Raw genomic sequence first — 15,845 nt, 5'->3', positions numbered from 1 at the left:
AGTGCTGTGGAAGGGCGCGGACTTGTGCGGTGTTACCCCCTCGACGGGGGCTATCTCCCCTGGACTAGCCCAGGGAGGGAGAGGCGGAGGAGGGTAGTAGTCTAAGGAGGCTGTTTGGCGTCTTGTGGTGTGAGCTCTTTGCGCTCTTTTTTGCGTGAGGATTTTTGAGCTTGGTGACCTCCCCAGCCCGGGATGACTCGTCGGGCTCCCGGTCGCCCAGGTCCTGGTAGCGAGCTCTCTGAGATGCTCGGTTCGTTCGGTCGGCAGGAAGAGCCCCCCAGTTGCGACTTCGTTTATGTTAGGAGACCAACGGGCATAGATCCCGTCTAGTTGGAGCGCCAAACAAGCGCTGTTGCGTGCCGGCCGTCGTTTCCCGTGCGGCCTGACCCGGGGGCGGAGTGCATGAGACTAACCAGCCGTATGCACCCGCCCCCCGCGCTGTGCTTCGGCCCTGGGCCCCCGGCTTTTCAGCCCACAGTGTAATCAACGTCATACATACATACATACATACATACGTACATACATACATACGTACATATGCCAATAGCGAAACAGGCAATGTCGTGCGTACGGTAGGTCCTCATTAATCTTCCAACATCGCACCGGGTGTCGCAGTTGGGTCGTCGCCCCAGCGGAATTTGAAGCGGCTCGTCCATCCCTGGAGCAGTCACGGTCATAACCGAACCAGGCGGCAGCTGTGAGAGGCCGCTGTGGGCGGCAATGAGCGCCTCAGGCGCCAGAGCGACTTCGACCTGACGTATAGTTGAAAACGGGTGAGGATGGTGGGTGCAACACCAGGCAAAAGGACAATGGGCAATTGGAACTGGACAACGGCAGCAGCAGCGGTGCTGGCGGGTTACCAAAGGGTGAAGAGCGAGGTCGGCGGGGATTTGAATTTGTCCGGCTTTCCTTCATGGTGGCTTCCTTGGCGCTTACGGGTGAAAAGGGGAAGCTAGCGTACGTACAAGAGCGCGCAATTTCCCCCAGAGGCTGTTAGTCTCGATTTTCTGTTAGCCTCGATATCACAAACCCTGCGTGCCATAGCATGCCTTTGGGCGTTGGCTTCAGCACTGCCGGCAGGAGGAAATGCGCCAGAGCTCCGATGGGAAAGGGGTTCCGTGGGATGTATGTTGAGGTCAGGCAGGTTACAGAATTCGCTGGGGCAAGGTGTGCAACGCCACGGGTGTAAATGTGCGTAGAAGTTGCAGGGAAGCATTCCCAAGGCTTTGCAGACCGTCCCGTGCGCACTACATACCAAAGCAAGGAGCTCCTTCTCACGCTGGGAAATAAACTTGCCGGTATCTTCACGCACCACCTGCAATGTTGATCCAGTCAGGTTAAGCAAGACTTAAGTACTGGAGACAAATTCGGGGACATGAAAACCTGGGTTTCGGGGTTCCATCTGAGGGCTTTCCCGATAAGTGTTGGTTACTGATTAAAAGTCAGTAGTATACATCCAACGTACCATCCATTCTCTATCAAACATTAAGCCTGCCTCCGTTAGGAAAGCAGACTGAAGGGAAACCCCACGGCAGCTCTTGATGGGGTAGACATTAATTGCTCCTATAGTTGGAGGCATAGTTCCTGGTGCCCAGCACACTACAAGGAACACTTGAGCTTGTTGCTACGATGGCGCATCTTACTCAGGTAGAAAAGGTAACCATGACTGGACACAGAGCCGTACAGATACTGCACAAAGAAGTTAAACTTCCGTGTCCCGAACCGAGGGGGAAAGCATAGCAACTAATAAACTCATGCCAACAGTAAAAAGAACGTTGTGTTGATGCAATCTTATTAGCTGCATTTCTATCCAGCTCCCAAGCGTCGCCGATGTAGAGCGCGTAATTAGCTTTGACTACGTCGGATAATAGCCATGTTGTCATCAGGATGGCTGACCGACCAGCGCAGTAAGTGCTTCTTAGTATGTCAACTGTCATTTGAACGCATACTGGAGCAAGCGCTTACCGTTGTAATTTGTCCTAATCTATATGCAGAGATCGGGCTGGGCCTGACTGCGTTTGGCATCCTTTTCACAATCTTGGGGATGCTGCTGTTGTTCGATCGTGGGCTAATTGCCATGGGGAACGTAAGCGAACGCATCTCGTACAGGCTCAGCATGACCTATACAGGCCGCCTTACTTTCTTCTTTGGACGTTGCGTGCAGCTATTGTTTCTTGCCGGACTTACAACCACGATCGGATTCCATTCGACGGTCAGTTTTTTCATGAAAAGGAAGAATCGAAAGGTATATAAGCCTTTATCAACCTGCCTTGTAAAACTGTTATCAAAGTGCATCTCATCACGTGCGCTATACGCGCAGGGGTCAGCTTTCTACCTGGGGGGTTGCGCCGTGGTGGTGTATGGGTGGACGGTCATCGGGCTCGCACTGGAGGCGTACGGCTTCTGGCTCTTGTTTTGCGAGTTCTTTCCAACTGTTTTGCAATTCTTGCGACGGGTACCCGTCCTGAGCAAGATATTGGACCTACCGGTCCTCAAGCTGGTGAGCACCCTACCTGGTTTGTGGTAAGAGGCCCGTGGGGGGCACTGGACATCCTTATGAGGAAGGGATCTGTCAGGCCTGTTTCGTTTGGTAAGAAGCACATGGTTAAGAGGAGGTGTCAAGGTGTGATGTTTACACGCACACCTGCTGCACCTGCTGCTGCCATAGGCTTGGTTAAAGGCGAGTCTTCAGCCATCTCCCAGCGGGTATTGGAAACAAACCAGCGATAACTCCAGCTGACGAGTATACGTTTGGGACTACCGTTCGTTCGTTGCGCAGGTGTTCAACCGATTACAGCAGCTAGGGGGGTTGCCAACGACCCAGTACCAAGCAGGAGTATACAGGAAGTAGCGTCATGGCCATTGCGGAGGGGCTTGCTTCTAAACAGCACTGGGCTCCATTTCGGGGCTCCTGGACACGGCGTTTGGAGAACCACGAACCAGTCACGATTTCAGAACAGCGTGGGTTGCAGGTTCCAAATGGGCCGCTCTGGAAATGCAGCAGCCGCAACATGCGGGGCCAATCCCTCATGCGATGAGGGCACGTGGTGTCTGTCCGGGCGCTCGTATTGTTGTCTGCGTCGAGTAGAGGGATTGGGCTTATGAATGAACCGCGATTGATTGGACGGAACGGGGGTTCTGGGGGGCTCGATTGACGCCGACTAAAGAGGTGGGTACTGATTGTTTCCTACCTGTTAACAACTTAGAACGTGAGCGTGTGTAGATTGACTATGTGGTGGGTGACTATGAGTGGATGGAAGCGTGTGTGGAGTTACTATTGTTGCGTGGGACGCTGCGAGGGTTATAGACTGGCGGCCGCATGATGGGCGGGCTAGCGGGCATGGGTGGAGGGCTAAGCTGAGGGTAGAACGCCGGTCGCAGGCCGGTTCGCAGCTGTGGCGATGCAGCAGGGCTATTGACACTGTAGCTTGGACTAAAGGCGCATGTGAACGGCTTCACGATCGCCACAACTCATTGTGGCTGAGGCTGTGCAATGTGCAATGCAACTTCCAACGGGGTGTCATGTGGGAGGACACGGATTATGCATGGATTTTGATGGGATCGCATCATGTGTAGGCGTCCATTCTCGCCTTGGGAGCAGGCTGTATGTGTCATGCTGGACGAGTACGTCCGTGGGCAGGCATGTGTTTGGTGTCTCGCTTAGGATAGTGCGCGTTAGTTCTTCTCTGGGCCATATCAGATCTTTTCCCGGGTCGAACTGAAGGGGCCTTGTCAGTCTTTTCAATGGTCTGGCGGGTGTTTCTAAGCAGCGTGGGGCGTGATACCCATGCCGTATCCATTGCAAGAATCTTAGATGGAACCTGTGTGGCCTGGTGCGCTTGGGCCGATGGACACGCGGCACTGTGTACATTGTGGGAGCGCACTCAGCGATTGGGCGTTATTACATTCCATTAGAGCAGTTCATTTGTCGCGTAATCAGCTACTGCGTCATCCAAATAATGTGATGTATATACTAGTGGGTCGCCGGAAAGTCAGTGATTCAGAGCGACCTGGATACACTGGCGAAATCCAGGTACAGCAGGTAAAACCATTTTTCTCGTGGTAACGGAGGTTGAATCCTGGCGCGCAGCCAGACATGGTAGGAACGTAATACATCGTGGCACATTACCCATCCCAACGTGGGCATCGCTGCCACGTGGCAAAAGGGTTGTCGGCCCACGGGCTTCATGACCATGGGCCCCAAAGCGCCGAAAGCGTCACCCAGTAGGCGTCAATACATTTGATGCCATGCGCAAATTTAATTGTTTCGTACGCGGGGAGCTGCATATTGAAGCGCGTTATCCCCAGCTAATTTACGTTACGAATGCCACCGCAATCGCACGACACAAAGAGAGGGGGCCATCCAAGGGACGCCCCGTAATACCGTACGGAAACAGCATTCGCTGACGAGCCCATCCCTTGTCCATCCGTTCCCTGTCCCATCTTCCCTGCCGCGCGGAAATCTACAAACTGGGCATTATGAATTCACCGAACAGTTACTTCGCCCCTTGCAGATCGCATAAGGACCACAGGCCCATAAGCAAGTGGCTGACTACACTGTAAGCCAAACCAGTTGACCAGCTAAAGACCCACAGGATTAACGAGCCGTCGAGTCCAACTGAGCAAATCCCACACCAGACTCAACGGGGACTGAATAGCGGCCAGTTCCAGATCGGCACGAAACGGCCGCCGCCCAGACGGACTCAAAAACGACTCTTTCACGAGCACCAGTGTTGATGATGGGGCAGCAGCAGGTGCGACGGAACAGCAACAATACGATCAAACGTCTCCTGCAACTCCCGCATCTGTAAAATACCAACCAACCCGTCCTCACCGCTCGCCAGGCCTCGCCTGTGGTATGCCTGCGACGCCTGTTGACTTCCATCCTGCCAGGCTTGGCGTTGCATCCTATTGCACCCAAATAAGTACATAACACAACAGTAAGAAAGATGGTTCCAACATTTGCCAAACCTGCTCATATATGAATGCATCCTGTTACGAAGGCCCCGAAGGCGACTGTAACATGTTCCATGCCTTCGCAGTCGAAACGGCGTCCGCGTTAGCACCAGCTTGTTTGACCGCTGCGAGCAACAGTGCAGCAGGAGTGCCTCCCCTCGGGATCATCCGCGCGGTACGTGCCCCCTACCGCACGTAAAGCGCGCGATGTAACGGAAGCTGAGGGAGGCACATCCCTCCCATCCAGGTGCCATAAAGGCGAAGAAGATGCATGCAAGGCGTACGCGGCCAAGCAACCGCCCATCGCACCGGAAACACGAATTGGCGACGGTTTTTATAGGCTACGGCCCAGCTATGCAACACTAGCGCAAAATGAACCTATGCTGGGCTGACCTTCGCACATCCTTCCTCCTCAAACATCCCTGGAAAGTCCTCCATCATCACACGGCGGACCATGACTCTCTGCACCATAGCATCGGCCCGTCCTGCAGAGTATGGGGCTCTGTGGATGCAAGGTCCGAAGCAGGCTCCTTCCCCACAACGCCTGATATGAGCGGTTGTCAGAATACACTGTTGCAGCCGCCGCGTTATTTCGCGCCGCCGTCGCGGCCCCGCCCCAAGACTGAAGAATGACACACACGATAAGGCAAATGCCAGCCACAGTACCAGCCCAGGCCGTCACTGCATGTGCGCCACACACGGCTCTCAACTCGTTCTTCACCGCCTTCGAGCAACAAAATCTCTGAACCTTACTTCTTCCCAAAACATGAGTCCATCCACATCACACAACAGCTCCGGAACCATGGAATGCACTTTGTGCGCAATCACTGCAGAGTCGGATACACAAGAGACGCGGACGCGTGCTCAGCAAAGTGTTGTTTAGTGCCTATGAGCAAAGCAACTAACGCGCCCTCCCTATGACGACTGGCATCCTTGCAGGTGAGCCGGCGAGCCCCAGTTCCCCTGCGCTGTTTGAACTTCCTGCCAATGGCAATCGCCTAACAATACCTACAAACGCAAAGCTCCCGCAAGGATGAAGTGAAAGCGCCCCACTGCACGGATGCCCCAATGCTCCTAACCCGGCCCCGGTCCCTAACTCCAAAACACCTTCAGCCACCCATTGGTTCATATCGCAACCTCCCTAACGTGTAATGCTATGCTGGAGGAGCCATATCAAGAAGCGTCACGAGGAATTTTCACGTCCCAGGAATGATCACCGTGTCCCAGATACGCAGCAGCAGTCCACGAACCTCTCTCCGAGCACCACATTATATAGTGTCACAAGCCCCGGGCCGCCAAGCAGGGCACCGCAGCCCCGGCCCTCCTTGGGACGACCTGCGGAACGTCTTGGTGGCATTCCCTGCCAAAAGGTTTCGCGTCATCGTGTCGATGCCGATGACCGGCGAGGAAAGTCACCATCGGCGTCATCGTCTGCAGCCCTGGCGGCTGTGGGAGCGTCGCCATCCGTTGGCCCGGTGCTGACCTTGGGGCTGCTAGCTAGGCCGTCGTACTATTGTGCCGTTGCCTCCAATTGCTTCCACATCTCTACTGCGGCCTCTTCCTCCTTTGCATCCTCCGCCGCGTCTGCGGCCGCTTCCGCTGCCTCCTGCGCATCTTCCGCCGCCTCTTTTGCTTCCTCGGCCTCTTCTTTCGCTTCCTCCGCCTGCTCCTGTGCTTCCTCAGCCGCCTCCTTTGCCTCCTCAGCCGCCTGCGCTGCCTCCTCTGCAGCCTTAGCGGCAGCCTGCAAGGAAAGCCAAGCCCAAGTCAGCCATGAGGCAGGCAGGCAGGAGCACCGGTCTAAGGAGGGAAGTGGTATTGGCAGCCATAATATAGGCTGCTCAACAGAGCGCACGATAAGTGCAACCTACAGGCAAGCAACTTAATCGACGCAACGTAAGCATTTGACCCAACACCAAAACACACACTCCAGACCCACATCAAAACTGGACCAAAATCCAATCAGCGGGCGCAAGGAACGACCAGCAGGCACCAAAACAGCTAATCAGAACAAAAGAGCCTGGGACCTGAACCCACGCAACTAACCAAGAGTGAGTTTGCGACCGCGCACAGCAGCGAGACAGAGGACCTGACTCACCTCGACAGCCTCTTCCGCTTCTTCCATTGCATCACGAGCCGCCATCATTTCCTCCACTGTATCGGCGGCCTCCAGCGCTTCCTTTGCAGCCTCCAACGCTTCCTGGGCTTCCTCCAGCGCCTCCTCAGCCTCCTCGGCGTCTTCGGCCGCCTCTTCCGCAGCCTTTGCAGCCTCCTCCGCGGCCTCCGCCGCTTCCTCTGCCGCGTCTGCTGCTTCCTCTGCAGCATCCTGAGCGTCCTCGGCTGCTTCCGCCGCTTCTTCCGCCGCTTCGGCAGCTTCTGAAGCCCCATCGGCCTCCTCAGCTGCCTTAGCTGCCCGCTTTGCAGCATCAGCGGCCTCATCAGCCTCGTCCGCCGCCTCAGATGCCGCATCGCCAGCCTCTGCCGCTTCCTCTGCCGCCTCAGCAGCGTCCTCAGCACCCTCCGCAGCAGAGGCAGCCTCGGATGCTGCCTCGTCGGCAGCCGCCTCGGCGTCATCCGCAGCCGCCTCCGCAGCCTCTGCCGCGTCATCATCAACCGGCAGAGAAGGTTCACCCTCATCAAACCAGTTGTTCCCACCGTCATCCTCTCCCTCCTCCTGCCGCCCCACAACCGCACCAGGCTTGCCCTCCTCGTCACCCGACTTGCGCATGAACTCCTGCTCTGTGTCCTGGTCAGCGGCATCGCGCTCTGTCGCTGGGTTTCCACCGCGATCCCACCAATCATCATCACCGCCCGCCCCTGGCGCCGCCGCTTTCGGAGGCCGTGGCGATGGCGTGCGCTCATCACTATCGCTGGCACCTCCTTCCTGGGAGGCAGCGGCCTGCTCCCACCAGTTGCCCCTGCTCGAACGCGCCGGCGTGTGGTCCCCCGCACCAGCCGACCCTCCTTCACCTGCATCGCTGGACTTCGATGGCTTATCCTCCGTGTCCTTGCTCGTGCGCTCCCCCCCATCCTCTTCTTCCTCCTCATCGCCATCATCCTTCTTACCGCCGCCCACGATACGCTCCCACCATGGCTTTGACGCGTCCGAGTCGCGTTCCTTCTCCTCCTGGCCGCCCTCCCGTCCACTTGCGTGCTGGGACGAGGAAAGGGGCTGTGTGCTGGCCTCGCTTTGGGGCTCGTCGACGCCGTCGTCTGTTTGCGCTGGCGTCTCCTCCCACCAAGCACGCTCTGGAACCGGCGGCAGCTTCACTTGTTTACCGCCCGCGGGAGCCTCCTCTGCGCCAATGCTCTGCTCGCTGTCTTCTGCGGCTTTGTAACTCAGCAGCGACGCCTCCCACCAGCCCTTGTCGGAGGGCTCATCGCGCGTGGGCAGTGGAGGGGCCGGGGGTGGGGTTGGCTGCGGCTCCTCTTTCTCCTCCGCCTCCACCACCACCGGCTTTTCATCCTGCAGTCCGGCAAATCCAAGACATAACTTCATGCGGCGATGGTCGAGTCAACGGTCGCATGATATCAAGCAGCTGGAGTGCAGTGAAGATGAAGACGAAACCGCAAAAAAGAAACTATCAGACCAGCGCCTACCCAACCTCCAAGTCTCCTCCAGTCAAGTTGCCCCCGCATAGCCAAGAAACGGCCAGCAAGATTTGCAACCCTGTGCTCAAAAGCTCGTTCTCACCTCAGGCTCAGGCTCAGCCGCCGCCGCCGGCCTCTCTTCCTCCTCCTGCGCCTGCTCCTCCACTGCAGCCGCCAACAACTTGGCAGCGAGCTCGCCAAGGTCCAAACCATCCTGGCTTTGCTCCTCGGGCTCGGGCTGCTGCTCGGGCTCTGTCTCCTGCGGCTCCGGCTCGGGTTCCACGGGCGGTTCAGGCTCATCGTCGCCGTAGTTGCTGGCTGAGGGGCCCAAATCGTTGTAAGCCTCCTCAGGCGGCTCGCCAACACGCTTGTTTCCAGCCTCCTCATCCTCGTCCCCAGCCGGGCCATGGGGCTCCAGGTCCGTCTCGGCGTCCGCAGGTAGCTGCTGCTCCTCCTCCTCTTTCGCGACCTCCTGTTCCTGTTCCGCCACCACCGCAGCAACCGCGGCCACGGCAATCTGCGCCACCGCGAGCTCGTCCTCCTCCTCCGTCAGCACGGCGCCCTCGGGCTGCCAGCCGCGGCCGCTGAACATGCTGCCGGCAATGCTGGAACGCCGGGTGCCGTACTCTACAGGATCGCCGACGCTGCTGGCCGGCCCCTCCACGTGCTTCACCGGCGTGTCAGGCGCGGACTGCTGGCTGCGGATGCTGCGGACCGAGTTCTCCTTCTTAATTATCAGCGGCGGTGCCGGCTTGTTTGCTTCCAAGACCTGGTCTCCCTCGTCTGGGCTGTCTCCGTCAGCCAGGGGTTGTTCCGGTGCTGGTGCCGGCTCCGGTTCTGGTTCCGGTTCTGGTTCGGGCTCCATCGGTGAGGGTGGCTCATCCTCAGGCCTACATGGATGGCGGGCACAGATGCATAATGTGTCATGCACACATCCGAACATCTAGGCATCATGCTTCAGCCAATAAAGTGGAGGCAGCGGCATCACCAGCAGAATCATCGGGGCACTGCCAATAAAGCCGCCTCCGCCTCCGCGGCGCTGCACGACAGTAACCACGCCACGCGTGTATCACCGACCCTTTTATCATTCCCATCATCATTCTTTCAACCCCGTGGCTCCTGCGGGCCCGGCCACAGGACCACCACCATCACCAACTCGCTCACCGATCAAAATCATCCTCGTACTCTTCCTCCTTCCCCTCCGAAACCGGTTCCGGGTCCCGGGCCATGGGGTCCTTCGGCACCAAGCTCTCGTCCGCCTTCGGTACGGGCTCGTACAGCGGGTTGTCTTCAATGTCGCCGTCATCGTCCTCCTTGAACACGGGCAGCGACTCGGCGCCGGTGAGCCGCTTGTGCTCCGCAATCAGCAGCGAGGCCACGTCAGCAAGCTGGTCCACGTCAGCCTCCAGCTCAGGCCGGGCCATGAAGCTGCGGGTTTAGGGATTCATGGACACACGATGATGGCAGTGATTGTAGTTGGTTGAGAGGGTGAGAGTGGTGTAAAGATTCTTGGTAGAGGCAGAGGCGGACCTTGAGTGATATGGACGGGAAAAGACCGCTAAAAAAGGAACACGACGAAAATGGCGACTGGACCTTCGCTTCCCCCTCCACCACCTTCCAGGTTACTCCATCCGCATCATCTCCTTCCGCATGTCGGCAGGCGCCTCCGCAGCAGCCAGGCGCTGCTCTCTGCTCTGACGTTTCTTCATGTCCCTCTACCCGCTACCCCTCGTCCGTTTCCCTCCACTACCCGTATCCTTTCTCAACCCCTGTGGCATCATCCCCACCTACTTGTCCATATCCATGGACCTCAGCTCTCGTACTAGGTCTGCCACGCCCTGCAGTAAGACCCGTGGGTCGCTGCTGGGCTCCACCACGACAGGCTTGGAACCGTCCGCCGGACCCGAGCCCACGGGGCCGCAGCCAGCAGATCTGGGCCGAGTGGGTCTGGGACGGGGCGGCTTGGGGGCCGGCGGCGGTGTAGCCGTGGTGATGGTGCCCGTGTAGAGGTCGTCCTCACCGCGGTTGCCGCCTGGCAGGCCGCCCATTTCCGTCTGCAGCCTGTGTCAGGGAAAAAAGAAAGGGACGAAGAAAAAAAGAAGTGTTCAACGAGTGAGTGGTGCCAACCACAGAGAGGCAGAGGGACAGACAGGCAGACAGGCAGGTTGAAATGGAGGGCCCCAGGTGCGGCGAAAAGGCAGAGTTCACAGAGGGGAGCAATGGCAGAGATGACAACAACACACAAGCGCATAGAACAGGGCCATAAAGACCGCAGAGCAGCCCAGGACAGCAGCGGCGTAAGCCTCTTCTTTGCATCCACAAGCACCGCACGCCTCTGTCTCTGTCCTACATCTTGACGCTCTTCAACGCTCCTCCCTTCACAAGTCCCCCCCCCTTAAAATGCAGCTCCCTCTCCTTATCCCCTCCCCCTCTCCCTCTCCGCCGTCCAGTAAGCCCTCCAACCCTTCGTCTCTCTTCCACCTCACTCCAGTACTTACTTGTTCATATGGTAGCGCAGGTACCGGAGCACTTCCGTCGCACCCGCCGTGGGCGCCTTGAGCGCCGCCTTCGCCGCCAGAGCGTCCATCGTCATCCCTGGCGGGAACACCGCCCGCAGCAGCGCCGCCTGGCTCAGCAACACTCGGTGCGACTGCTGCATCGCCAAAATCGTCTTCCGCACCCTGCTGGCCGACAGCGTGTTGCCAGGCGCCAGCCGTACGGGTCCCGGTGGCAGCGTCGAACCCGCCTCAGTGTACTCGCGCGCTAGCGCCTCCGCCGCCTCCGCCTTGCGCTGCGCCGCTGCCGCCATAGCCTCCGCCTCCTCCATTCTGTACCGCATTATGGCGGTCATTTCGAGCTGGCGAGAGAGCTCCTGCGACAGCGCGTGGGCCTCCGATTGGAGCTCAGCCACCTTGGTCGCCCTGCGTGTGGGGGATATGTGTGTATGTGTTTCGTGTTTCTGGAGGGAAGAAGCAAAAATCAAGTACCGATGCGCATAGCCGCAAACTACTGGCGCCTAAAGCAACGTGTGCGTGTGTGTGTTGACTGGGGGGGACGTGCGTTTTCCCAAGCGGTTGATCAAGTGGTAGATGGTGCAAAAACCGGCGTAGATTTGAACGACCCCATCCAACTCTTCAGGTCTGTGTCAGTTCCGTGTGCTAAAAGAACAGGTATTGTGTCAAGCACATAAGAAACAAACTCCCCTCGTGCGCCACCGCATCACAAGATCTGGGCCCCCGAGGCTGTCCTCCGCGCTCCCCTCTCGCATCAGTGCCTACCTAAAATAGCCTCCCTCACTTACTTGGTAGTCCTCAGCAACTCCTCGAGGTCCCCCTTGAACCGTTCCTTCTCCGCCCTCAGCGTCTTGACCTGCTCCTTCAACCTGGCTACCAGAGCGGTGGTCTCGGGTGTTCGGTACATCTGACTCAGACCACTGAGAAGGCAAAGGAGCAGGAGGAGGAGGAGGAGGAGGAGGGGTAAGGCAAGTGAAAAGAGAGGGAACATTGTATATGTATGTTTTCTGATGGTAGGAGCGAGGGGCGGAGGGCAGAATGGATGGGTTTAGGAAAGCAACCCTCCCCCTGCCCTTCCGCATCCCACACGTCTCAACCCCCGCTCGACGCCGTAAAGACCCGTGAAGAGCACCAGCCCAGGCCCACTCCCACTCCCACCACCCCTGTAGGTTCCTAACCGGGTTTAAACTGTTGCGCTCATCTGTGCACTTACATGGTCGGACTGAGCGCCTTCTCGCGGGTGTTGAGCAGCTCCTCAGCCTTCACTAGGTTGGTGCGGGCGCGACCCAGCTCCTCCTCTAGCCGCTGCCGCTCCGTGCGCAGGAGGCGCTGCGGGGACCCCAATGTGGCAGATTGAGAGGAAGAAGAAGAAGAAGGAGCCAAAAAGGAAACGGCGGATCGGTCCAACATTATTTGCTACTTGGTGCGGTTGTCACTGTCATCGCGTTGTTGGCGGCAGCAGAGATGTTCGCTTTGGCCAGCGTGAGCTTGTAGTGCACGGCACGGCACGGCACGCGCCATGGTTCCAACACAAGAGCCCCCCCAGGCCCAGTGCGCAATGCTGCCCCCTTACATCACAGTGCGGAATCGCCTGCCTATCCACATCCGGCCCAAGCACAGCTGAATGGAATTGGACGGCCATCTGCCCCGGGTCCCTCCCTCCTGTTAACCAGCTCCTCTAATCCTTTATGCCCGCAACTTACCACATCCCGCCGGTGCCCCATTGCCTGCCTGCGGGCTAGTTTGCGACCCGCCAAACCCTCAACCAGAAACCCCAGTCAGACGAAGGTCCTTCTTTCCCCTCCCCTGGCCAGAGCCGTCTAGTGCTAAGCAACAAAACATACTTTCGTAAAGGGAAGAAAGTACGGACTGCGCACATGGTGGTGCGTATCAACATGGCCACGTGCCACATACCCTCGAGACCCACATTTTGCTCTTTGTAACCGCCGAGGGTTATGCGCAGTTTCCGGAGCTCCTCCTCCATACTTTCCGGCTCCTTGGAAGGCACACTGCGTGTGTGGTCGGGGCGCTGGTATGATGGTGCCGGATCCAGCCCAGCGAAGAGACCTGGCAGCGAGATGGCGCCAGCTAATCCCGCGCCATGCCCTGTTATGGGCTGCGCGGCCGCGTCGCCCCATGCAGAGACCGGGGCTTGCTGAAAGCTAGCGCGTGGCGGTCGATAGGTGGCTGCCGATTGGATCCGGCGTTTGTATGGACTGGGATGCAGGACCAGTCAGGTTTTGGAGGAGGAAAGCGGGACGTGGGGGATTCGACCGCGTTGGTTACTCTTATAGCTTTTAAGAACAGCTGGACTGGAGATAATTTGCTAAGGCATGAGTATATGACTGCGTACAGGGCATAATACAAGCATCGCTAGAAGAAACATATGAGGACAAAGGTGAATTAGCTTGGAGCACATAACTCACTCGCGCTCAATCTAAAAATGGCCCATCATTGTTGTTGCTTGCGAAAATTGCACAGATTTACATGACGAATTTACACGAGGCGCGCACATCAGGCGCAGTCTGTTTTCATGCATTTTGGCAACTGTATGACCTCTCTAAGGGTGAAGAGAGATGAAAACCGCACCGCCCTGAGCCAATGAAATAGGATCTTTAATTCCTACCTCGGCCCATTTGTATTGCCGGTTGGTTTTGATAACTGCGTCGGTGCTGGTGGCGGAGGGGCTCGGTTACTGACGTGCGCTGAAAGCGGCCGCTGTAATGGCCGGCCTCCACGATTTGCAGGAATATATTCCTGAAAGTGCAGGAGCAAAAGGCGTTATCAAGCAAGGTGTATGCAGGCAGCTTCGAAGTGGCAGCCCGTTGGGGGCCGCGGCCTCATGAGCCCTTGCACGCCAAGCATGCATGAGAAATGTATCGAGGCAACTCGCAAAGTGCAGGAATTACCTGCCGGTCATCGTTATAGTCGCCCATTATCCCGTTGCCAAGCGGGGAGAAAGCCCCGCGACTTGCGACGCCGTTTGCCTTTTGCGCCTAGAACGCAAATTTATAGATGTGATATCCTATGGGTGCGCCGCGATGGGGCTGGACGATTTTGTCAGGTCGCTATAAGGTTTTCGGGCTTGCGGGCTCAGATGCTGGAGGGCCCGTCCACACCAATATCGTAAAGTCGGTGTACTAAATCACAAATGTGCAAGCATGAGTGTGATATGAAAGCCGCGCTTCTATGTCGCTCACGGGGCCCTGTTATGCTTAGACCGGTATGCGATCTTTGAAACTGTCCTACGCACAAGACAAACATTTATGGCTGAGAAGATGTGTCTATATCTCTGCCTGGCAGCCAGGTCGAGATCAAGGCAAGGGGTCTATCTCCTCGCAGTATACATGGCAGGACGATGTACGGCCAATTCCTTTTCATTTATGGAAGCAGCGGTGTGACGTAAGTGACATATCAGAAATAAAGTGTCGTTTTTTAGATATTCGACGTCTCACTGGCTCTACGTCTTATCCTCTCGTGATTTGCATGCTTTCGTGCTCCTACCTCATGGCGGTTTGCATCATACAATTGCGGCATGCTTTGCTGCTTAATCGGGACAATTGTTTCCATGAATCCCTAATTATCTATGCCGCTTTGCATGCTACGTGAGACCAGAGCGGAGGTGAGCCAAGCACGTCTTCAATGCTGCCGTACTTGCGAACAAACCGTCAGTAGCACAGAGGTCCTCCCAGAAGGGAGGCTTACTTCCCTGGTATGATAACTTTGTTCTAATCATTTCTTCTATGCAGGCGCATCACAGACCTGCTGCCAACTATTCAACGCACCTATCGTGCATCAGTAATAGCCTGCTATAGAAATTGTTACATGCATGTCCATTTTGCTTAGCAACCACCCCGCATGCACCAGGTTTCACTTGCTGCCCGACTCTTGTGATGAGTCGCAGTGGCAGCTTGAGAAAACCCCTCATTTGCTAACCAAAGAGACCGCTATACGTCATTTCTTCGAGTTCGGCAATCAACCTATCAAGTCTGTTTGCTTTTCGCAACAGAGCTATAAGTGCAGTGGGCGCAAGAACGCGTCTCACTCCATTTTTAATCGGATACCAAATACTGCGAAACCAGCCCCCTCTTTACAAAGCCCCTTGCACTTCTCTCCTTCCTGCCTATCGCAAAGGCGCTTCGCTTCGCCTCGCTAACGACGGAAAGCGAGCCACCACGCCACACCGCCGCCCTGTTGGCAAACAACCCCAGAGGGCAACCCGCCATGAAAGCAAAAATGCGTCTAACACGAGCGAACGTCAGATCGATAAAACAGGAAAACAGGTGTTGCCTCTCTGAACGCTGCCGTCCTAGGGCAGGTTCTAGCAGAGATGGGGGACAATGTCGGTCCACCACCCCATGCGCTTCCGGGCCGCCCATCCACACGCCGTTAATCTACCCTCGGCCGCAACTACCCTGCATGTGCTGGACGTACCATTCACGTACATGCGGCCCTTACCTACATCACTCTCTTCCTCCTCTGCTGATTCCAAGGCCACGCCTAAGATGCTGATGACAGCGACTCTTTTCCCACTCCTACCGGCCGCCCTCCTTATCCCGCCGCAGCTGCTATTCAGAGCATTTGGCTGCCGTGCTAATATATTCTATGAGTGCCCCTGCAATTTAAAGGAAGAAACCGCATCCCGTCGAGCGCGCAAACAAACCAAGCCGCCACATAAAGCATGGAATTTCTGGAGACCCCACGGCCTCCATCACTCGCAGTGACGCTATGTCCCAGCGGAGCAGTGCGCTGCTGCCTCATTCCTTGGTGCCATCGCGCTGTGTCGCA

At 57.0% G+C, this 15,845-nt stretch overlaps 2 protein-coding genes across 2 annotated transcripts in view; both read right to left on the bottom strand.

Moving 5' to 3' along the window:
• Positions 1-5,356, bottom strand: part of VOLCADRAFT_106511 (uncharacterized protein) — a gene marked incomplete at its 3' end in the record, with an annotated part of 8,870 nt that extends 3,514 nt beyond the window's left edge. Inside the window, exons 1-4 of the mRNA XM_002954679.1 lie at positions 4,835-5,356; positions 2,514-2,578; positions 1,256-1,315; positions 604-752 (exon numbers count right to left, since the gene is read on the bottom strand). Of these exons, the coding sequence (XP_002954725.1) occupies positions 604-752; positions 1,256-1,315; positions 2,514-2,578; positions 4,835-4,991 (431 nt within the window). The 5' untranslated portion in view covers positions 4,992-5,356. The remainder of the gene's footprint in view (positions 1-603; positions 753-1,255; positions 1,316-2,513; positions 2,579-4,834) is intronic.
• Positions 5,357-6,466: 1,110 nt separating this feature from the next.
• On the bottom strand, positions 6,467-13,977 carry VOLCADRAFT_95580 (uncharacterized protein; the record flags this gene model as incomplete). Its single annotated transcript, XM_002954678.1, has 11 exons — positions 6,467-6,697; positions 7,052-8,419; positions 8,648-9,434; positions 9,709-9,972; positions 10,336-10,605; positions 11,043-11,465; positions 11,846-11,977; positions 12,271-12,386; positions 12,985-13,273; positions 13,758-13,814; positions 13,967-13,977. The coding sequence occupies 11 exons, from the start codon at positions 13,975-13,977 to the stop codon at positions 6,467-6,469; spliced, it is 3,948 nt and encodes a 1,315-aa protein (XP_002954724.1).
• Between the last annotated feature and the right edge of the window lie 1,868 nt (positions 13,978-15,845).

This window comes from Volvox carteri (genome assembly GCF_000143455.1).
Source record: "Volvox carteri f. nagariensis unplaced genomic scaffold VOLCAscaffold_45, whole genome shotgun sequence".
Classification (NCBI taxonomy): Eukaryota; Viridiplantae; Chlorophyta; class Chlorophyceae; order Chlamydomonadales; family Volvocaceae; genus Volvox; species Volvox carteri.
This window is presented reverse-complemented; position numbering and strand designations above follow the sequence as displayed.